The following is a 25,107-nucleotide window of genomic DNA, read 5'->3' as shown; positions in this document are numbered from 1 at the left end:
GATTAACCGTATTTTTTATTTAAGTCAAAATACCTAATAACTTAAAAGCTGTTGTATTAGAACCAGGTAACCCCATTAAAAAACCCTGATTGAAACCAACATTTGGCCATAAAAATTCAATCAGTAGCAGTTTCCTTATATATAAGAAGTAATCACCCTTACAAAACTTATGTTTATTGTAAAATATATATAATTAACCAAAATCTTATTAGTCGTGAACCAGTAATCAATTAATTAGTTAAAATCAAATGTTTATTTAATCTTCATTCTTTGTTTTTAATTTAAATTATTTTATTTTTTACTTTGAAAAACGGTTAAATTAATATTTAATTAAAAAGGATAAGCCACCAGAAGAAAAATAATTATTAAAACTTTAACACATTCCTAGAAAAAAACCAAATGGAAATTATGGCATATTACAAAGAATTGAACACTCACCACAAAATACTTGTAAAATTGATCTATCAAGAAATACTGTTAGATAATAACTATAACAGGGACCACTGTATTTTGAAAAATACCTTCCAGGTTCTTGAAAGTGCACGTTTTTGGGTTTATTTTTAGTTCAAACTTAAAAACTGTGTTTAATATTAAACAACAGTGAAAACAAAAATTGTAAAGCTTCTTTAAATGTGTTTTTAAATAAAATAAAAATTTTTGATGATGACAAACAAATTTTTATCTATATGATAGAGTTTTCGTGTCAAATCAAAACTTTCATGTAAGATTGCTTAAAATTCAAGGTTTATTAATGATTTTTGTACCAAATTCTTTATTTTTAATTTCTCATTTTCCAGGTATTTTTAAGGTTCCAGGTTTAGCGGCCACCCTGTACAATAGCGTTTCAGATTTCGTTAAATAAAACTAACAATTAACAATAAATTTTACTTTTTAAACTCACAACTGATGACTTTATCTAAATGCGGTTGTTATAACCCTATATTTTAGTTTCTTTACATCTTTGCAAATAATTTACTTTTTATTTATTCATTTTTACCAATTTTCATACTACTTGTTCAAAAATTTGTACTTTCATTTACCAGTACGAAAACTGTAGTAAATAAAAACCAAGCGGTTGAAAACTCAATAATTTATTTACATTAAAAAACAAGAACGCAACAATAAAATACGATAGCACAATCCCAATTTTTGAATCAGACAAAATACTGAATATTTCATTATAGATTTAAAATTAAATTTTTAATTTAACACTTACTTAGAGATACCTGAAAAAGAGCACCGGTATTTGTGACTTCATTAACAATAACATAAAGAGCAAAAACCTTTATTTTTCTAAAAATTAAAAATAAAACTTTATAAAACGTAAGTCTCAACAAGACGTCACAATTATATTGAACATGATAAAAAATTCGAAATCCTGAACTAAAAAAAAGGACTTTCTCTTAAAATCCTGAAAATCTTCCAAAAGTCATGAAAACTTTCCAGAATTCTTAAAATCCTTTAAAAATATACAGGATTTCTGTAATACCAGAAAAATTTTTGAAATTTTCAAGAAATTCAGGATTCCTGCTTCCTGAACCTCAAACGAAGGTCAAATTGGTCTTGTTGGAGTTGAGGTACCACAGGTTCAGATTTTCGTACTCCTCAATCGCGTTGCTAAGCTGCTCGGGGGTGAACCCCTTGGCAACGCACCTCTGTTGCACGTCACTCATCTTCACCGTGGCCCCGCTGTACCCCTGGGTCTGCTGGGAATCCCCGGAAGTGGGAGTGGGGACCATGCCCATGATGATGTTGTATATCGCGTCCGACGGTTTCGATTTCCTGTTGGAAAAGAAGAGGTTGATAATAAACAAAAGTTAAAAAACTAATGTTGAATCATTTACCGCTAATACTATATCATATGTTATTGTATATATCATTCATTTAATTATTATCACTCATTTGATGTATTCTGCAAGCGAAGCAAAATTAAATGACAAAATATTATGTCTTACTAACAATTTTTTTTTCAGCAGTAAACATTTTCAACTTTATACTAAACTAATTTAACTTTAAACAATATTTTACCTCTTAACAGCTTCTGAAACATTCAAAGTGTCTTTACTCATCTCCATCAACCTCATGGCTTCATTGATGTCTTCCGCAATAACTCTTGTTGCTAAGCGCAAACGTGCCTGGAAAATTAATAATGATTATTATAATAAATTAAATCATTAAAGTGGAAAAATTAATGATCTTATATTTCCAGCTTTCTGTTTTTCAATTAATTAATGTTTTTGATACTAACCAGCAACTAATTTTCATTGGTTGAAAATAATTGATTTTAAATTACCAGCTTAAAGCAAACAAAATAAAAATTGCTAGGATATTATTTAGACTCAAATGTATTTGTTAATTTCTTTTCATAACAAGCTAGTAAGTTGGTACGTTTCAGTTAAACTCTAGTAGTATAACTGATCAAACAACTTTATGATTGCTAAATTTATAAATCAATAAATATAATACTTTTCCTCTATAGCGATTCTTAACCTTTTTACATGTTTTACCCTTTTTTGGAAAGTTATTACCAAATTTACCCCCAATATACAAAATAGTATTAAATTTTGTAACTTTAAGCTATTAAATATAGAAAATTGTAAAATTCAAAGAGTTTATTTAATCTTAAAAATTACAGTTAAATACTAACTTATAAGTAAAAATCACAATTAACAAACATTAAATTACATAACTTGTAGTATAGAATTGCTGCTCTAGACCAACATTTAAAAAACTTATCCGGTTAAGAGTTTTAGGTAAACAAAACTGCAATGAAATAATGTTTCTTTAATTTGTGATATAGAAAATTTTTCAAAACAATTCCAGCTATACTGATTAATAACGTTACTGTAAAAAAACACGTAAACTTGAAGTTTTCACAAGAATAAGTTACTTTTTATAAAATTTAAAAAGCGAATGCTTTAACAAAAAGCAGGAAATTTTAACAAATAACGGCTTTCAAACAAAATGCTTTACATGAAAATAAAAATGTTTGAATAAAAACCACAACTACATAACCGTGATATATTGACTTTGATTTACATGAAAAGAATTTTACGTAAAAATTTTCGTGAAAAACAACTACTATTAAAAAGTTAAAAAAGCTGTTACATAAACATGATAAGATATTGGTAAAATTAAAATCACTGCCTGTAAAAAACAAATCTGAAGTCTGTTATATAATTATACATGAGCTTAAACTTCACTTAAGATAAAATTTGTGTACGAAGCTGTACTTAAACCAAGGTGTACCAACTGCCTCAAAAATATATACTTTTATGCTATATACATGTACTTAAATAAACAAGTGCACAAGTTTTTTGTACTCCTAAACAACCTGAGATACTATTTATTGATGCTTTTACGACTAACGAGCCCAGAGAAGATCTATAAAAGGGAATTTACATGCTTTTAGTGTTTGTGCGATGGACAAACTAGTCTAGGGAAGTTTGGTGTGAATTTTTGGTGTGCACAGAGAAGTGTGAACGATGGACAGACTAGTCTATAGGGAAGTTAGGTGTGAATTTCCAGTGTGCACAGAGAAGTGTGAACGATGGACAGACTAGTCTAGGGAAGTTTAGTGTGAATTTCCAGTGTGCACAGGGAAGTGTGAACGATTGACAAACTAGTCTAGGGAAGTGCAATAAACAAAGTAAAATGTTGATTGCCCGACACAAGACTAGTCTGTCAATATCGCATTTTTGTAGAAAGTTAACAGTATTTTAAATAAACATTCAAAAAATATTTCATCTCAAATGTGTATTTTTTAATTTCTAAAAAATAAAACAGCGCAATTACCAGTTTTCGCAAACACAACTTTTGAGGGTTTAAAAAATTAGTTAATAATTTATGCTATGACAACTACTATTTCAATTCAAGAGCGTCAAATAGTTTATGGTCAGAAAATTTTGTTAAATTCAATGAAAATAATCTAGAAGGCCGGGACAAGTGCAATACTAATAAATATTTTCTTATAATAAAATATAAAAAGTTTTGCACTCGACTCTGCGGCCTTCAAGAAAATACCTTTTATTTTTTGAAAAACTTTTACAAAGATTTTACACTTGAAATAAATATGATGGGAAGATTCTGGAGAACCATCTTAGCTCAAACTTTTATCTAATAAATAAAATACTATCTGGAATAACATTGATAAAGTTTAATAAACTAAATATGATTATTTAGGATTTCAGAAACATCATGCTAAGGGTGCTGATTTTTACTAAAAAATTTATTAACTATTTGTTTTAAATGAAAGTAACACAAAATCTGACCTTAATAATAAACTGAAAATGAACAAAAAAATTGTAATCTTTGCTCACCAATTTCACTCAATTTATTCATGTTCAACATATTAAAGATTTGTTATTTAATGAAAGAAACCAACCAATGCAGTAGCAAGTCGCATGATACTGAGCAGAGTCCTGGCAGATGTGAACGTGGTATCCTGACTCCTCCTGGATTCCTTCCTGAGTTCCACGTAGGCAGCTGTTATGTAATCAGTGAGTTCCGCAGGTACTACTGGTTCCTTCTGCTGGCATAGTGCGATGTACTTCCTGTAGAAAAAATATTAATGTGACTTATATAGCATCAAAATCAAGATATTGATGCTTAAGTTTTGCTATTAAACTAATTCATCAAAGATATAAAATTACAGCTCTCGACTAAAAACCAAACTTTTTTTGTCAGCAAATTTATATATTTTTTATGAAGATAACTATGATATTTACCTCATAGCAGCCATATCAATTGGTTTGAATTTCAATGGAGGATGCTCTAAATGAGTGTGCACATAGGTGATGTGCTCTGCTAATCTGTAAACATCAATTAAATTATTAATCTATTTCTAATCAATTAAAATTATACTTTTAATAAACTCTTAACTTATTCTTAAACTTTTATACCATATAAATCACAAAGTAATAGCTCATAAAAAACATTCTAAGCTCTTTGAAACAACTTCATGTCATTGTTTTAACTAAAATCACACCATAATATTTTTAATTACTAAAATTTTAAGTATTGTGACATTCATCATTAAAAATGCACTTTGATGTAAAAAAACTATCACTTAATGAGTTTAATACATCAACATTTTAATGGTAACAAAATAAACACAACTAAAACGAACTTTCTGTCGTTGTCATGGGACGGTTTGTCCTGGATCAGCCACAGCAGGTCGAACCTGGACAAAAGGGCGGCGGGAAGCTGAATGTTATGCTCTATTGACTTCTTGGGGTTGTACCTTCCGTACGCGGGGTTGGCGGCAGCTAATATGCTCACTCGAGCGTTCAGTGACGTCATTATGCCGGCCTGTTACATTGTGACGTAATTTTAAAATACTTTAGACATTGCTTGGCGGTTTAAAGGTTTGAGGTCTTAAACTAAAATGCAAGACATTTAATTCTTAAAAAGACAAGCATTTTTTTCTAGTCCTTTTGAGCCCTTATAGGTATCCAAAATGAACTAATCCATTGACAAAGATTCTAGGTAACAGTTATTCTGGCTATAAATTGAGCTAAAAACCTTTCAAGTTAGCTTTAACTCTTTTTATATACCAAAAAAATCCTTTGTTAACAAGAAGAATCATTTAAGATTTTTAAAGCGCCTTCCTATACATACACTTTATCTAATTAATCTAACCTTGGCAATGGAAATGGTCTGCTGTTCCATGACCTCATGGATGGCCGTCCTGTCACCGTCCATCATTTTATCGAACTCGTCAATACAACAGACGCCCTGGTCAGCAAGCACAAGCGCTCCGCCCTCCAAAATCATCTCACCCGTTACCGAGTCCTGTGGATAATATTTTTTTTCATGGTGCTATTTAAGGTACAGTCATGTTATATTGTCAAACCGAAATTTTACAACTTGACATGTAATAAATAATTAATTATTTTTTCACTTTATAGTACTAGTAATATTAATTTAATACCCTGTTAAATTGTCCCCACTTTTACTGAAACTGCTCTAACATGGGTTTGAATTTTAGTAAGTTCTAATTGAAAATGTGAATCATTATTCAATAAAGTTTAAGTCACCATTGGCCTTAATATTTACTAAATACTAACTATTTACTGTGTGCTAATTGAAAAGGGGAAAATGCTCAATTTGTTGTTTCAAAAAAGACTAGTGTAATAAGCCTGGTAATCTGTAACACCATAACTAAAGGCACTAAAACTTTGTGTGAGCTATGTTTTTTTAAAACTCTGTTTTACTTGTAAGTAACAAAATACTTTTATTTGTAGGTAGCTATAAATTTATTGCTTGTCAATAAAGTTTTAAGGAATTCATAAGATGAAGTAGTCGTAGTTTTTTATATAAAACATGTAAAGTTAGTTGATCAATGGCAGCTATAAAACTATGTAAAAATATAAACCAACGGTTTATGTTTTGTTTGCCAACAATGAATTGAACATATAAAACATTAATTGATTAAACAATTTGAAACAAGAAACTATGATATGGTGTGTATGCTTGTATAGTAATGAAAACAACAAATTACAATATTGAAGTTGTATATAGATCGTTTTATCAATATCATTCTAACAGCAGCTGCTAAATATTACGTCACATCGATGTTTCTATGACGTAACAGTCCCTGGAGATTGTAAGATTGCGGTTGAAAGATTAACTCATGCATATATTAGATATTAGAGATAATTTATACGCATAAGAGATACTAATGATAAGACACTTTCAATCAAAACAGACTAAACCAACTTAACTTGTTTAACTTCTTTCATTTTGGTTTTTGTTTAACGACTTGAAATAAAAAGCATAGCATATCATTGTGAGTATCATTGAGAAAATAAGCCGGTTAAAAACAAGGACACATTGTTTTAAGTTTAACACCAAGATTATGTATTGCATTATGATATTACTTCAACAATTGTTTGTACAATGTTGTACTTGTTTTCTTAATCTTATTAATAATCTCCTAAAACTTGTTCGACAACTTTCAAGTTTCTTTATCTACAACTGGAACAAAAAAGATACCAAAACCAGTCGTATTAGGCACGATTTAAGGATGTATAGAAAACAAGGTGTTATTGTACAAGTTGTAAATGTGTGTGAGATTATATCATGCATGTAGGTATTAAGGCAACAATTATGTAATATATAAAGTAAGGTGTTTGTATGCAGTTAACTGAACAGTTCTGAACTCAATCAAGCGTAAAAAACAGCACTTGTTTTTAACTGTTATAACTAATTATTTAAACTAGTACTTTTTGATTAAAATGCTAAATTTTAACATTTGTATGCCAATTTATAACAACAAAATTTTATATAGTCATACTTCCGAGAACTTACACTTTAACCTTTACTTTCCTCACCTAAAATCAGCCGGTTTGGAGCTTAGCGGAATGGTAACATACTAACTGACAGTATATCGAAGTTAAGCTTTTTACTGTTATGCTTTGAATAGTCTATTTTGAATAAACGTTTATTATTATCACACTTTCCAGTCAAAACCGGCCGTAGTGAAACCACTAAAGTACTTAATGAGCTATTAGGATGATGTAATGTGTTTTGAAGGTTCGTTTGCACTCAATTAAGCATTAAAGAACCGTGTGTAGTATTGCCTAAATTTACATACCTTGATAGAACAAAAGTTTAAACTATGAATTGTATAAAAAATTAGTTTTTTGATCAATTTCCCGAATTTTTCTTGTTTTTTATTATTCAAATAACAAAACAAATAATACTTTTTAAATTTTGTGCTAAAGACTTACTAAAAATGTTTTTTTTTTTTTGAAATTATTATCAGTCTACTAAGAGATATCAATAGCTATATAACATTAATAATTTAGAATTTATAACAACTATTATTACTTATTTTTTTTACTAATTTTGATTATTTTTTGTTAAAAATAAAACAACAATCGAACCTTCATAACGGCAGCTGTGAGACCCACACCTGACGAACCCCTTCCGGTGGTGTACTGACTTCTGGGGGCCAGCCTGTCTATGTAACTAAGCAACTGTGACTTGGCAACACCAGGGTCTCCCATCAGACAGATGTTGATGTTACCACGGATCTTCAGGCCTGTGGTAAAAGTGGGAATAATTAGTATTTTGTTCAAACAAAATGTTTTATATAATTTAGATTTTTGTTCTTTTATAAAGTTTTGAGATCGTTTTAGTTTATTTTAATACTGTTATAAATTTGTTTTTGATCAGACTATTGAAAAACTTTTGTAATTTCAAACCTGACTTTTATTTGATCTTATTAAAGTTTTTATAAAAGGCCAAGTTTAAATTTTAGTTAACTTAACCACATAATAAGTAAAACAATTGAATGAATAAAAGACTTGTTGAATAGTTTATGTTTATAGAACACTAAAACAAGCGTACTAAGTTAATTTCAGTATGATTACTAAATGCTGCTAAATTTAGTAGTTTATGTTGAAACAAACCATTGGAGTTTTTGTTGACACCACCAACAAGCAACAAAAGAAGAGCTTTCTTTATGTCCTCGTGACCGTAGATTTCAGGGGCGATTGACTTAGCCAACTGACCGTAGAAATCATCCTCTGTGTTGAAAATGTGGTTTGAATAATATTTGTTTTAAATATTACTTTACTAGAAAATGTCATATGTAAAAAAGATAACAGTTCAAAACGAGTGTTTACTTTCTCCATGTAATAGAAAACAGTTAATCAGCGTTATTGCAAATAATAATTATTACTTATAGAATATCAAAAAAACCCACGTTTTACCAAGACCTATATAAAACCATTTTTAATTTGTAAACTAAAAAACAGAAGATCAACAAATTATAATAGAATACACAGCTATTCATCTTAAAATTTGTTTAACATAAAACTATAAAAATTTTACAAGAAACAAAATATATATGAATCGAAGTGGTTCTCTGTTTTTTTAACAAATCAATAACAACAATACAAAAATACAAACGAGTCAAAGTGGATAGTTCTTCTGAACTCAACTCTCCTTCATCTTTCTCGTTCTGTTGAGTTTTGTTCATCTTCACAACACGGTGAGCCTCCATGTAAGAATCTGTGAGAAGTCCTTGCTGGAGGGCTCTGTGTGGGTAAAAAATCGTTTAATTTCAAGTTTTGGAAGACTTTAAACAAGAATAAGTCTAAAAACTGATGTATAAAAATTCAAAGTTCATGTATTTAAAGCTTGATTCATATAACTTTGATTGCAATTAAAACGCCTTTTATTGTAACATCAGTAAATTTTATCAAGTGTTAGCTAATTAATGATAAATAAACATTAAGTAACAACCTAAACATCCACCAGTCTTAAGTAAGATCAAAAAACTCAAGTGAACTACATCAAGAAAACAGTTTTTAAAATAACAACATTCCAAATATCAAACCTAAATCCGGTCTTCAACTGTGGGAGGAAGACACCGGTGACTGAAACATGATCACCGGGTGTCGCTGCACGTGTAGTTTCTCCTCTGCAGTACACAGTGAGACTTCTTGGGATGTTTCCTACTGGGACCATATCGCTCTAGAAGTAAAGATAAACGAAATTTAACACAACTTTTAATGAAAACTTAAACTAGATTTTGAAATTTGTTGTTGATTAGTACCAAGAAAAATCGATTTTTTTTTAATCATAACAATATTTTGACATTTTGTGAAAAAAATTAATTGATTGCTAGATAGATTACCAGATGATAGAACCTAGTTGGTCATTTATTTTATTTACCTGTTTTATAAAGCAGTTGATTTAAAATACAAATTTTACATGAGAAAATATCTGTATTACTTGCAATGGTCAAAATTCAAACAATAACATATAAAACTTTGTTTTTCTAAATACTTAATTTGAGAAAAATAAACTTTTTGTACACACGATTTAGTGTTGTGTCAAGCGGCTTTTGTCATTGAAAAAGCTGTTGGCATTGAAACGAATGTCATTATAACTTTTTCCACAGCTGATTTATCGACAATGCGCCAAAGTCGCTTATCTAAACACAAGGACAGTTATACAGACGTTGTTGAGATAAACTCGGTGAAAATTGATAAAGTGACCATAAACCGACCGCTGTTTATTTTAAGGCATTACGACATAAAATGTTGAGTTTGAACTGATAAGTATAATGATAAGTTATAAACTTAAGTAGTTGAAGCTTGATCCCTTTATTTTTAATACAAGGCTTAGTTTTTTTTCAAGTAACACTTAAAACTATTACTTTTTTAAATTACGATAAAGCAATTTTAAATAAAACTGCGCAACTTGAAAGAAGTACTTAAGAGCGTACAAAGTTTACTAAATACTGTCAAACGGTTATAAATCGATATGAATATAATTTTTTGCTAAGTGACAGTTTAAGCAAACATTAGATTGCAATTATTTAAAAAAAACTTAAAGTCAAGGCATTTTATATTCTAAATCCTAAAGATCGTTTTAAACTAAGTGAAAATTATTTTATTTTAATTTTAAACAAAGCAAAATTTTTAACCATACTTACAGGTTTTTAAGTTTTGGCTTTTCAGGGTCCAATGAACCCTTTCTTTTTGATGAAATATATTTAGAAAGCAATAAAAATTAATCTTTCTTTATGTTCTTTAATTGGCATAGAACTCGTATACATTTAGACCATCAATTTAAAAAAAAATCACGAATAAAAACAAACTGACATGTTCCTGAATTTTGATTTTCTAGAACTTGGTGAACTTGCTTAATATGTTTTACGAATAAAAATTAAATAATATTAAATCAACTAATATGTTCCTGAATTTTAATTTCCTGGAACTTGGTGAACTTGCTTAATATGTTTTACGAATAAAAATTAAATAATATTAAATCAACTAATATGTTCCTGAATTTTAATTTCCTGGAACTTGGTGAACTTAATATGTTTTACGAATAAAAATTAAATTATATTAAACCAAACTTACACCTTCCCGAATTTCGATTTCCTGGAACTTGGTAAACTTTCTTAAGATTTTTTACGAATAAAAATTTAATAATATTAAATCAATCTTACATGTTCCTGAATTTTGATTTCCTGGAACTTTGTAAACTTTCTTAATATGTTTTAAGAATAAAAATTAAATTAAATCAACCAACATGTTCCTGAATTTTGATTTCCTGGAACTTGGTGAACTTACTGCCCCTGTTCTGCAAGTAGAGCCTCCCTCCGCTCTTGTTGGTCTTGCACTCCTGCGCAGAACACTCCGATAATGGAGTGAATGATGGTGATGCGATCTGTGGAGAAAATAGATAAGTATAAGAATATTTAAATTCAGTTTAAAATTTTATTTATGTGATTTGAAAAAAAAATAATTTGAAAATTATTATTTTTACAATTACAACTTTTGTCACATTTTGTTACTGAACACTTTTTCTTTTCTAACAAAATAATGCTGCTTCAGCATCGATTTGGTTAAATACTTAAAGGAAGAAAAGTAAATTTCCGAAAAAATATCATATAAATTTTAAAACTAGATCAAATCATAACTGTAGCTTCACAGCATCGCATCTAGCTACTTACCGGCTGATAAGTCTCCACACCGCACTTGTCGCAGGTGTAAGTTGCAACGGTCATCATGGGTTTGACCTCGGTGGCCCTGATGACGATACCCCTGACGTTGGTCAGCTTGCCGATGTGCTTTGCCTTCACCTGCCTGATGGGAAGCGCCTTGTCACTGGATGATGCCTTGAAGTACACCTAAAAACAACAACTCATTTTTTTATGTACAAAATTTATTTACTTCAACGAACCGGCGGTTATACACAAGCGAGGAAAAGAAAGAAAATTATAGTATTGGTAACATATTATTGAGCTTTATTCAATTGTTTTTACATTTTGTATTTGCAAATCGCGTAACTATAATGTCTACATTAATGTCAGTTTTAGTTCCCAGATTTTAGTTATATTGAACGATCTCTAAAAGAGTAAAACATTGTTTTATAAAAGAGCTGTTTGAAATAAAATTATTGTGTTTTTAATTACAATTAAGTACTGACAAATGATTGTTACTTTTTTTTGTTTTTTTTTCTGTATTATTAAGCTTAACTCGAGAATGTAAAAATTACAAGAAATAGACACTCGTGAATCATAAACAAAATGTTAAAACCCTTTGATATTATCTTGATTATTTTAAAGAGTTTTTATTCTGAACTATCAGTATTCGTTTCTTAACTTCTCAGTCAAGTAGTTCAAAAGTTCTCTTAAAAAATTACCAGAAAAGCTACTTTCAATTTTTCAACAATTGAAATGTCGGCTCTCGAGTTAATTGAGACGCTTTGTCGATTGATTACAAGTAGCTTTTTAAAAAAGTAGCTTTCAACTAAGAAGTAGCTTTCAAGCTAATGTATGAAGCAGACTCTCTCACAAAATGACAAAAAGTTTACATTAGCTCGATTGCACTTGAGAGTAAGTGGCTTTACCAGGAAAAGACGTTTAAAAATTGCGCGCAATTTAAACTTTCAACATCCAAAAGGTTACTAAAGACGTTTGTTGAGACTGAACAAAAGTCTGTTTATTCTGGCATTTCAAAGCGATGCTTAGAAAAAGGAGAAAACTTTTTAAGATGAAAGTTGCTTGATAAGATCTGTAGATCAAATGAAAAAATTTTATTACAATTGCGCACAAATAAAACTTTAGCTATCAAATAAACATTAAGGGTAGACACATACTGGTGATGATCTATAATAAATATTGATTTGGTTTTCTATAACACCTTTTTTAATATACTTATTAAAAAGTGAAACACCTTTTTTTAAATTGGATTTTTTACATCTTAACTTTTATTCCCCGCTAAAATATCATAAAACTTTGGTTGTTATTAAACAATTTGGGTGGCCGCTTACTGGTGATAAGCTATATAATTCTTAAAATTTCTATTGCTTTAATAATTAATACTTGTTCAAGTTAATTAAAGAGAAAAAAATGTTTTTATACTGGTCTTAGTACATTTTAATTTTTCATCCTTGCTATGACATTTTAGTGAACCAAGGTTTTAAACTATAATCATTGAGAAAACACATAAACACATATAGGTATTAAATTGTATAAACACAACTTTTTTCTCTTTTTAGACTTGTGTAAATTTATTAGAGTGAAATCACCCATCTTAAGATTTAATTAGTTTTAGTCCCTGCTATAATATTTCGATGTACGAAAATGGACTCACCTCGAATCTGCGCATGAGTTCCGCGGGGTACCTGCTCTTCCAGTCAACCTCTTCCGCCCCGTTTTGGGGGTTGTTGCGCATTTCCATGGTAACCCTGTGCTCAATGTACACGTCCAGTAAGTCCTTGAAACTTGGCTGTGGAAAGATAAATAATATTTAATTTAATAAAGTTATAGGTGTTTAAATAATATTTAGTATTAATTAGGTAGTTATTTATTTGAAGACTTTTTCAATAGTTTCATGTTGTACAATTACGTGCAAAATTAAACTTATTATGTTAATAACTTTAAAAGCTTTTATTTCATATTCTCTCTTAACTGTTTTTTTATTTATGGAAACTCTAACGTTTCGTTATCAAACATCACCTTTTTCCCCTACAATTTATTTTTTCAATATTATTACATTTTAATTATGAAATATTCTTTAATATTTCATTTATTTAACAATCACCTCATGCTCCTTATACTGGGGAAGAAGTTCTTCAATTGCCTCGCTGAAAATCTTCTGGTACCTCAAAGAGTTCTGGCAAATAAAATCAGCAAGTTCTTCATCGAACTCTTTAACGTCGTCCAAATTGATGAACATTGCAACTTCATCGCGATGCGCCAACTTTTTCTGTGTGAATAATATTTATAAATAATATTTATAAATTTATTTGTTTGTTTTGAAATTAATAAAGTTATAGTAAGTAAAAATCATCAATATTTTCGTTTCATTTTAGTAGCTTTTTTGTAGTAATATCATTTATGTAATACTGTTTTAATTTTTATGTATAATCTTTAATAGCTTATTGCTAAACTTTATTTTAGCAAACACTAGCAAAAAATATTTTTATCCTTTCTTTAAACTGCCTTTATATACATCTGTAAAAATATAAATAAAAACTTACAAGGGCGTTTCACATTTAAAAATAACAAATAATTAATTCTAAAAAACTTTAGAACAAGTATTTATACACAATTTTTTAAGTTTTATGATGTATTAATCAAAATAAAAGTTAAATTCAGTAACTAGTTATTTTGCAAAACAACTGTACGCATATTAAGCTTTTATTTATCTCTAGAATTGTTGTTTGATAAAATTTTCATGGTAGTTCAAAACAAAATTGGTATAGAAATGGTAAGTAGTGATGTAATAGTACATACTACAGCTTGTATTGAATTTTTCGGGTTACATTTTCTCAATAACTATGAGCGAATTGTAAAACTGGTATATAATCACAAAAACAAGCCTTGAAAAAAAAGTTTCAACTCAGAAAAGTTGCTTTTGTTTTTTGGAGAAATCTTCGGTTGTCTAAACAAAAAGAGACTTGTTATACCAAGCTAATGACTTTGTTTTTGTTACTGGGTTTCCGTTGATGAAAAACTATCACTTTTCTGAAGCTTGTTTATACAAGAGCCAATTTGCTTCTTTTAAAACTTAAGCTGTTTACAGTAAAAGCTTTATCAGTTAAGCCTACATTTTGCATCACCTCATATAAAATTGTTTTCAATTCAAAACCAAACGTTTATTGTACAGATTTTATTATTGGTTTGCAGTTTTCTGAAAAATGGACTTCTTACTAAATTTACAAAGTTTGTTTTGAGAAAAGTTTCTTACCAATATTTACTTAGTTTTAAACGTTTTATTGAGTTTTCAAAAAGCACGTAAACCAGATAAATACGGTTGAAAACATTACTAACTTACAAGATAGCTTAAAACTAACAGACCATGTAATCTTACATGAGAATATCAAAAATTACTACAGCAGACATATTGTTGTCCGACTTTTTACAAAGCTTCATGTGACATTTGTATTTAACTTTATAATTATTTGTAGACTGTCTTAATGCTTTCGTATTTAATTGTTATCAAAATAAGATTAATTTTCAAGTAGTTGCAAAAGGGACATAAAAAGTAAAGCAAAAAATTTATTAAACTATACTTTATTTTTAAACGTAGAGATTGTTTTTTCAAAATCTAAATATATAAATTAGTCAAAATGGTGAAAAATATGAAAAATTTTGAAATGTTTCAAAAGCAACAGAACATACAAGAATTTTTTCTCTACAAAAAGTTATAAAATTTACTTCTATTCAAAAAAATAAATGTAGTGCTTTAAGGAATAATAAATATTTAGCATATCTACTTCATTGCTTCATAAATATATTTTGGGGGAAAATAATTTGTTTAGTCACACAAACTAACTTTTTTTATTGTCTTAATTAGTTTTAACCTTTACCATTTTTAGTTTAAAGCCAATTAATACTTCTACAACCATTTTTTTCCAAAGAAACCAAATAAATTGGTGTGTGTAAGAATGCTGGAAAACACTACGAAATTTACAAGGTAGCCTATGACCACTGGAGCATGTAGTATTTTATACATGAGATCATTAAAACTCGCATATCAAAAACACCAGTGCAAATATTTGTAGGAAGGGCATAAAGAGCTTCGTTGTTATATAGCAAGCACTTCAAAGACTATTGAACATTTCACTTATACGAAACTTCACTTAGTAAGGAGCTATTTTCGTCGCTAAGTTGCTGTGAAGTGCATTCCTAAACACTGATAACAGCAAGAAGCTCGATATGATGATTTGATTTGTATATCGTTCCCAATAACAGTAATGAATGGATGGTTCTCAATAAGTATGAATAATTTATTTCAAATTCTAGGAACATAGTAGTTTCTAAAAAGTTTCCAAAACAAATTGCTTTTAATAAAACACTAATCTAACTTTTTGATCATGTGTATTCATTTTGAATTTCATGGCAGTCTTAATAAATAGATTGTTTATAGATACATACGGTTTGATAAAGACAGATAATGCCCTAATAAATAATTTTAAAACCAATCAAGTTTTTAACTAATTCACAGCAATATATTTTACAAAAAATTTTTGCTTGATATAATTTAAAATAAGTATGTTTAAATTTTCGATTTCTTAATCATATAATTTTTCAAGCTTTTTATTTTTATTGGGAGTAAAACCACAATAATAAGTGTTCTTTAAGTAATAATAAGATTATTTAAAAAACTTTGTTTGTTTTGAAAACACTTTTGTTCTTAAGTTTGTAACACTTGATAAAATATACTTGCAATAAAATTATATAAAACATTTAGTAAAAAATATCAAATATTTAATCTGGTTTAAACTAAAACATACACACGCACAATTATTCTTTTTGAAATTTTTATAAGGCGTATGAAATATTAAGTATCTTTTACGTATGATTGAATGTATCATGATAAATGTGTATACGTTTTCTGAAACAACCTACATACCATAAAAAACTATTTATATGTGGCATAAATAATTTAACAATAAACAGAGTGGCAAATTCCTTTAAAAATTCACTTGATTTTCTCATCATTACTAAATCAATTTACATTCCATAACTTTCAATATCAGCACATTTTAAATAACATGGCTTTATGGAATATTTGGCCTGTTCATCTAAATGATTAATTCTCTGACAGCTTCATAAACATTGATCATCTTCTGTAAACTTCAAGGCTTAAAGTTTATCAAAACTGTGTTTTTGCTGATATTGTTTAGTTGCTCATCAGAATAAAGGTCTTGTTTTCTTAGCGATTGGACAGTATAAATCTTTATTGAAACTTACTATTCAAACTTACAGCATTAAACTTGTTTTAAATCTATCTGAATAAACATTTTTTTACAAATTCACAAAACCCATTACAACAACCCTAACAAAAGTTGTGTGCCCACAAAAAACTTTTGTGTATGTAGAAAGTTTTTGTGTATGTAGAAACAAATCACCAAGCTACATTGGATTGTTACCAAACAAAAGTCGGTTGAAAGCTCGTTAAAAAGAAACAATGGAGACAAAAGCAGCTTGGTTGAAGGCAAGCAGCAAGAAAGGCAGCCGGCAAACTTAGAAAGGGGCAGCAAGCATAATGCCCTTCCCTTGTGACAATAAACAGAAGAATTTTGAAAAGTGTTGGATTTTTACAAAATAACTGAAACATTGACGAAAGTACGCAACTTAGATGTATATTGATAGAACTTTTGATGTCGACTGATGATTTAGTATTAAAAACAATTTAATTAAACATAAAAGTTTAATTATAAAATGGATGATTTTAATCACATTTAAAAAATTTTAATATAAGACAGAGAGCATAAAAAGTTATAAGCATCAAAAAATTAAAAAAACACAAAAATGAAAAACTTAAATGAACAGGAAAAAAACAATAATTTTTACAGTACTGTAAAAATATTGTAATTAATCAAACTTGACCATGCTAAAAAGATTGTTGAAAAACTTTCCTCATTGTACGTCTGCTATTTAAAGGCTGTTAAACTTGGAAGGCAGAAAGCCCTACCCTACAGCAAAGAATGAAAAACAAGCGCTGTGCAAATTTCAAAAAGGGGAGTGAAGTTTTTGTGTGGCGAGAATTTGTAGCAAAGTAGCGGAAACACTATTGAATTGAGCAGAAAAGTGTTGAATTTTGCGCTCAAACGCTGGATTAGCGCTGAATGACTGAACGTTTTATGTGTTAGCAGATTTATCAGCAGCTGATAGCAAACATTTACACTGCTTTGATATGTGTGGTATTTTAGGAAAACCTTTGTAATTTACCGCAAATACATTTATTACAACTCTTATCAGTTTTATTTTGAAGCCAATAGAATGTTTTTAACTAAGAAAACAAATGTATTTTGTTTATTGTGACAAAACAACACGAACACAATGACCATTTAGCGCTGCGCTGAATGAAATGCTTATTTGTAAGCCGATTTCGTCACAAAGAAATTTTTCTGCGCTCTGGTTTTTTGAAACTGCCCGCTCGAATAACGAATTTGACTTTGAAAGGAAATCGTCAAAACAAACCTCATTGTTACGTTTTTGTTTATTTTTCCGCGGTTTTTGCAATCGTTAGCGCGCGGAAATTAAAACTTATTTATGTTCAAGGCGAACAGAAATTGTATTAATTGTTTAAAACTGTAGTTTTAAACTTTGTATGCCGCAAATGCATGTAAATGGAACTTTATTTGATTTTTTTTTGTTGAGAGCACAACAAAAGAGAGTTTGAAGGCAAACAAATGAATTTCCGCCGTTCAAACAAAAGATAAGATTTTATTTGAAGAAAAAAATGGTCACTCCAGCAATGCAAACAGTCTGTTAACTTTGCCGGCATAGCGGTCATATATTTGGTTTAAAAACTAAAACTACTTGAAAAATTCTAAAACTGATGCATACAGAAAATTAAGAGGCAATTAATTAATATAAGTAACCTTCGATTTGTAAAATGATTTGACTAATCCCACCAAGTACATATAAACAGATAGCTTACATAGAGATTTAAATAAGTTAAATTTAACCAAAAACTTTTTACATATACAAATTTTCACTAACCAAGATTTCACCATAGGGAAATGTTTTCTGGCTGGCGTTACCACTTGGACCAGACTCATTGAATTCTTGCAAGAACTTGATGCAGCGACCTGTTTAGTAGTTGTATGATATTTACAACTTGATTAATATTGGGTTTAAAAACAAAACATACGAAATGACAAATATTTAAGAATCAGTACAGTCAGTAATAATAATCGAAACAAAGGACTTTTTTATGTCTATTTACATATGTACTAGTTTAGTACAGTTTATCAAAAGGAGGAAAATATTGGCCACAAATGAAAAAGAATGTCAATAATGCTCGCCTTAAAAATTTCAAAAATTAAAGTAAACAACTGTTTGTTTCTGAGTTTATATCATAAAAAAGACAAGTTAGTTCGAAAGTTATTTAAAAAAATATATATATAGTATAATTAAAAAATCCAGTGAATTGTTATTTACTTTTTCAAAAAAAAAACAACATTGAGCTCAAAAACATACACTTAAAAAAAAAGAATATAAAAACACATTTTCAATACTGATAAAATTCAGACAACAAATAGCTAAGTTTTATTTTGTTTATTAAACGCATAGCTTAGGTACAACTTGTTATATTGAAACACATAACTACTTAACAAAAATATCTTACATTCTTCATAGCGCCTTCAACACACATTTTTGTTTGTCCAACCTATCCAACAACAACCTGAGCAAAATTTGCAAACTAAAAAATAGACTTTCTACAGAAACCGGCGCACAGAAATTTGTTATTGCGCCTTACGCAGGTCGCCTACTCAAGAACAAGCACTGCTCACAAGTGGAAAAAACTCAAGAGAGAAAAAAAGTTCAAGTGTTTGCCTTGAGAAAATTACGAGAGAAGCAGAAGAGAGTGAAAAGGAGAGAATGAAGAGAGAAGTGGCTCTCGAACGGGACAAAGAGCTGTTGTCTGTGATTTGCGAGCGTGAAGCTTCGACGAAGGAGGTCGAAGTGGAAAGAGGAGAAGTTTAAAAGGTGAAACTGTAATGAAGGAAAGAAACGCTTGTTTTTGTCGCTACAGTTTCAGTTGCTTAAATTTTCACAGCTTTTGAGGGGTGTTTAATATTGACAGCCTTTGAAACTAACTACTACGCTTTACGACTGTTTTAAAATTAATAAATTTATTTGCGGAAGAAACTTTGTGTAAAAAACAATATATTTGAAATATGTGGCTATTTTGACACTTAATTTTTTTTTTATTTAAGATTTTTGAGAATCTTTGTTACTTTCTCAACATTTTATATAACTTTACCTTACCAATAATATACATAGAAATGGTTTATAATGGTAAAATAACTTTTAAAAAGGTAACCTGCAAAATAATGCTTGTTTTTCACAACATACTACATATTTAAACTTAAAATGGGCGTGAGACAAATGTAACACATACAAAATAATTTACTAATAAATTGTGTGTTACTAGATTATTCAAAATAAGCATATTAATAATATTTCTTTTTAAACAAAAATACCACTTAATTTTATTTTTCCGTTTTATATAAATTATGTTTAAACATAGTTACAGATAAAGAAATAGTATAACTATTCAGTACAATAAATTATATGAAAGCTGTTAAAATTATTAACTAAACTAAAAGTGATTTCAATTCATAGACTTTTAAAACTTATTGATCAATACATATTAAAAAAATATTTTCATTCAGTTAAAAAGTCTACAGTTAATATAAAAATAGAAGCTAAAATGTCATCAAAAATATAAAAAATAACTGAAACGTGATACTTACACGAGCTTTAGTTTTTGTTTTAAACATTGAACACAACACACTAGCATTAAATTAAAAAACATTTTAATAAACCAGCAAAGAAAAAGTTTAAAAAGTTAACACAAAAAAGGTTTTTTGGCACAGCTTTTCAACACTCAGTTCATTCCAAATTTTTAAGGGCGTGAGAAATTGTGGTTGGATGATGGCACTCGAAAACAAATATTTCTGCTACTATTTTATGAGTATGATCACATTTTTGGTAAGTTTAAATAAAACCCTTTACTTAAGTTGAAGCTACATTTAAGAGTTGTAAAATGTATTAAAAATATTTCAAGGCAACTGAGATATAAATTGTTTTTAAAAGTAACTAAGATTACTGCTTATACATACAAACCATTAATTCTGATAATAAACAAAAACATTGAATATTGTAAAATTATGCGGAAGAATAAAATACTTTTCAGAAATTTTTTCAAATCTTACTTTTTACTGCAATAACAAATACTTTTCAACTAGAAATTCATGCGTCAAATATAAAAGTTAACCATATAACTAAAGTTTTCAACTTTCAAAAATCAAACAACCTAATACAATATATATTATACAACAAATGATAATAGTCAAATATTATTTAATTTACTTTTTATTTATTCTATAGCAAAATATGTACATACTTTTTACACAAATTCTGTTAATAACAACACTTTTAATAGAAACTCAAAACTTGTACAAAATTTTAGAGAAAATTAATACTAAAGGTTTTTTACTAGAGATTAATTATCAATTAAGTTTAAAAAAAATTAATTTAAAGTTTAAGTTAAAATATAATGAAAGCATAATAGTACAAAGTCATAGGTTTAGTTAGACCATTATAAGTTAAAGTTTTCAGAAAGACAAATTTTCTTTAACTTTTAAAAGTTCAGAATTAGTAGCATCGCCTGGTGGTTAAAAATCTAGGGTAAAACTCTTTCATCAAGAAAAAAATATATCTTTTTCAAACTAAATGTTGTGACCAGCAGCATACCCATGTGGACATAATTTTTAAAATATTTGAAAATAAGCAAATAAAACAGTGCATAGGATCTTTTGTTATTAATTTTTTATCATAAAACCTAATTTCAAAATAACTTTGTAAATTAGATTGTTTTCAAATTTATTTAAAAAAAATCATATTATTTTATCAATAAGTTGAAACTTAATTGTTAATAATATACATTTTTTTCTATTAACTTTAGAAAACATTAGATACAGTAACCTTAAAATCAATAAAAATTAAATTTAACAAATCTGAAAATATTTAGTTTATAAACTACATCATAATAAACAATTAATTGTCAAGTTATGATTTTGTTTTAGATTCAATTTTCAAAAAAACTATCACATTTTCACGTGTAAGTACTAAATGTTAATTAAGAGTTGCTCAGGGTGATTTTTTTTTCAAATTTTTTGAATAATGTCTTTAAAAAACAAGTTTTTTGCTCTATTTATAGTCTGAAATTAAATTTATGGTCAAAAGCTCACTTAAATAGTGTAAAAACATAAAATGATAATTAAATTAACTTTTTAAATTGAAAAATATTGACACAAAAAATTTATACATATGATATATTTTTTGTATCTAATCGAAAATTCATTACTTTGCATGAAAAAATAGTTTAAAATTCCAAGTTTTTCAAGATCTCTTTGTGACTTTTGTTCAAAATTACAGGTTTTCATGTTTCTTTTTTATTAATTTCTCAATTTCCAGTTTTTTTTTTTGCTCAGGATGTCAATTTCCAGGTTTCTTGGCAATTCTGTTAACCACCAAATTAACCCAACTATTATATTTCAAATAATATTGTTACATAATCTTGGTATTATAATAACAACTTCAAAAGTAAAATAAACTAATGGAATAAGTAAACTTTTAAATTAAAACAAATTTTAATTAATTACTTTAAGTTACATTTTGCACTAATTTGTCAATAAAAATTTATCTATGACAAATAAAAATTAAGTCTAGTGATAAATGTAAAAAACATAAAAGCAAAACTGTTATCTAAACTTAAGTATTGTTTTATAGGAGCAACAAACTTATACCAAGTTAAACACAAAGTATTATTTTTTTAATTCTAATACAGATAAAAATACAACTATCTAAAATAATAAAATTATTCAAACTGTTAAAAATAAAAGAAGTTTTTTTTACTTAGAAATAGTTATAAACTATGTATTTTAAATAATATTGTATACATAACTTCATTGTACTTCTATCTACTTAGAAAATTCTTAGATTGAGAACTGTATTTGTTTGTTCTATATAAAATTAATTATGATACAATATACATATCTGATAAACTTAAAAATCTATTAAAAAATAATGACAAATTAAATCTTTATCTTCAATTTATTTCATTTAATACTTACAACTTTTTAGAAATTTCATCTTTTCAATAAATAATCTCATTAGTTTTAAAGAAAATTAGGTTCAATTTAGCAAAATACATTATATAAATAGTAGTTTTTTTTTGATGTTTACAACATGGTAAATATATAATTATTTAAACTTTTTCTTTAATAAACCAACAAAAACTTCTTATATAACAATTACTAAGTGTAAAATAAAATATGCTAAAAATATTTAAATGTGTAAGTATAATTTAGATAATAGATTTCAAAAAAAAAATTTATTATTAAATGTATTTCCAATATTATTATTAAATACTTGATAAAGATAATCAAAATCATACTTTTTTTTTCCTAAATTAACTAAAAATATTTTAATTTTAATTGAATGCATACCTTTAATTTCTTTGTAGTCACGAACCTTATCCATTTTGATTTTTTAAAGTCTATTGAACAATTAAAACTGTAAAAATTTTATTTTATTTCAATTTCTAAAAAAACTAATACATATACCAAATTTTAAAAGAAGCAATAAAGTAATTGGTTACATAACAATTCATATTTAGACATTTAAATTTCTGACAATTCAAACTCTTAAATAAATACTTAAGAGACCATATATCAAAAAGTATTATATTTTAATAAAAAATACCTATGTACGCCTTATTACTATTTTATCTGAAAAAGTTACATTAATAAAAAATAAACATATGTAGCTATTACTGGTATCTATAAGCAATTTTTTTTTAATTTATACATTTATTAATTTCTTTCAAATTACTATAAGTTACTATATTTTAAAACATATCATTCCCATATTTTTATAAGTAAGAATATTTAAAAATTTGCAAAAACAAAAAATGGCTTGTAGATATTAATAATAACTACAAGGTTTACTTTTTTAATAATGTCAGTTTTTGAGATCTCTTAGATGTTTTTCTTAGTAATTTTTATTGTCCAAATTTTAATAATCCTGCAACCAAAATAAATATATTGTCGTGTCATTATTGAAATATATAACTTTTGATTGATATATGAAAGTAATCTTTAAAAAAAATTAAATAAGTCAACTTCCTTTTTTTTTAAAATATAAAAACACACATTTAATAACCAATTTAAACAAATTTAATAAGCCACTTTAAACATTTTGAACATTTTAAGCTTTTGAACTGATATTTATGAATTTTAAACCATTTGTACTGAATTTTTGTCACTTTTTCCAAAAAACTAATTTATTATCACGCAAAAAAAACTCTGTTTATCACCAACTTTGAAACTGTAATGATAATTCAACTATAAATACATAAAAAAATTATCATTAAAATAAACATATATGTTAGCTTCCTTTACGCACATATGGCCATAGGAAGTTCAACCTTTTTTTCAATATAAAATGAACTTTACTATCAGTTCAAAGTATTAACTTTAAGTCACTTTTTATAGAAGGAAAAATAGATCTTAGTTATTTTTGTAAAAAGTTCTTGATACATAAGTACTAACCACATTTATTCCATTATCAATTTTCCTTGAAACATTAAAAACATATATGTTCTTTTTTTTTAGTTAGAAACCTCAGACTCAGTTTCTAAATGATTAAAAGTAAGTAGTTGGTTGATTAAAATAAAATCAGTTTTGGAAAAAATATACATAGTCCTGACTAAAAACCTTATTTTTGGCCAAGTTACTGCACATAAAGTTATGAAAATATGTGTATATAGTTTTTTAAACAATTACCTTGAATCATTTGAATTTCAAAAAAAATATATTGAGCATTTATTATGTCATAAAAGAAATTTGCTTGATCCTTAACATTTTAAAGTTACTGCAAATATAGTAAGTTATAAAAATAGTATACACACATTATGGCTATTTACTTCAATTTAAAATGAGTCAATAAAAAATAAAAATAAATTTCAATCAATGGATTTTTACAGCTTGGTTTTTTTTTTTTTCTATGACATCATAGTTAGTATAGATAAATAATGAATAAATAATATTTTATAACCACATAAATTAGTTTGTATTTAATTTTTCAAACCTTTATATAACTTAAGTAACTTTGCTGAAAATAACGTTCTGGTTTCTAGCATTATAAAATGTGAAAAATAAAATTTCACTAACAATTAAGGGCATATAGAGGGTAAAAACACTTTTGTTCATAACTTGATCTCATTTTGTCGAGTTAACAAAGCTAAAAGTTGCTTGGGCAGATTTAAATTCTAAATAATTTTTGAGACATAGCCAGTCAAAGTTGAAAACTACAGGTAGGTATTTTATGAAGGCACAAACTAAAAAGGCAAAAAAGGACTGTTTCACTAAAAATATATTTTCTCTTATGTTTTTTGAGATAATTACCTCTAATTTTCAGGAAATGATACTTGCAATATTTAAAAAATTCTGTTATAGCAAAGTTTTAAAAAAAATTTTAATTATTTCAAAAAATCAAAATAAGTTTTTTTGGTTTATTTTTGTTACAAAATCTTTATTTCATAT

At 27.4% G+C, this 25,107-nt stretch overlaps 1 protein-coding gene across 2 annotated transcripts; it reads right to left on the bottom strand.

The window, feature by feature from the left end:
* Window positions 1-1,120: 1,120 nt before the first annotated feature.
* LOC145842485 (DNA replication licensing factor mcm7-A-like) lies at window positions 1,121-23,079 on the bottom strand. 2 transcript variants are annotated; one of them, XM_082949936.1, is made up of 16 exons: window positions 23,011-23,079; window positions 18,491-18,579; window positions 13,575-13,739; window positions 13,125-13,259; window positions 11,480-11,656; window positions 11,056-11,193; window positions 9,350-9,486; window positions 8,920-9,047; window positions 8,418-8,534; window positions 7,890-8,047; window positions 5,641-5,793; window positions 5,129-5,310; window positions 4,728-4,811; window positions 4,385-4,553; window positions 2,029-2,135; window positions 1,121-1,782 (listed from the first exon to the last, which is right to left on the bottom strand). In XM_082949936.1, the coding sequence occupies exons 1-16, from the start codon at window positions 23,042-23,044 to the stop codon at window positions 1,542-1,544; spliced, it is 2,214 nt and encodes a 737-aa protein (XP_082806062.1). In that variant the 5' UTR covers window positions 23,045-23,079; the 3' UTR covers window positions 1,121-1,541. The 2 variants fall into 2 exon arrangements, with proteins under 2 accessions (XP_082806062.1, XP_082806064.1); XM_082949938.1 differs by lacking the exon at window positions 23,011-23,079 and adding an exon at window positions 19,119-19,255.
* Window positions 23,080-25,107: the final 2,028 nt, after the last annotated feature.

Source organism: Thalia democratica, chromosome 8 (genome assembly GCF_965202585.1).
Source record: "Thalia democratica chromosome 8, ktThaDemo2.hap1.1, whole genome shotgun sequence".
Lineage (NCBI taxonomy): Eukaryota > Metazoa > Chordata > Thaliacea > Salpida > Salpidae > Thalia > Thalia democratica.
This window is presented reverse-complemented; position numbering and strand designations above follow the sequence as displayed.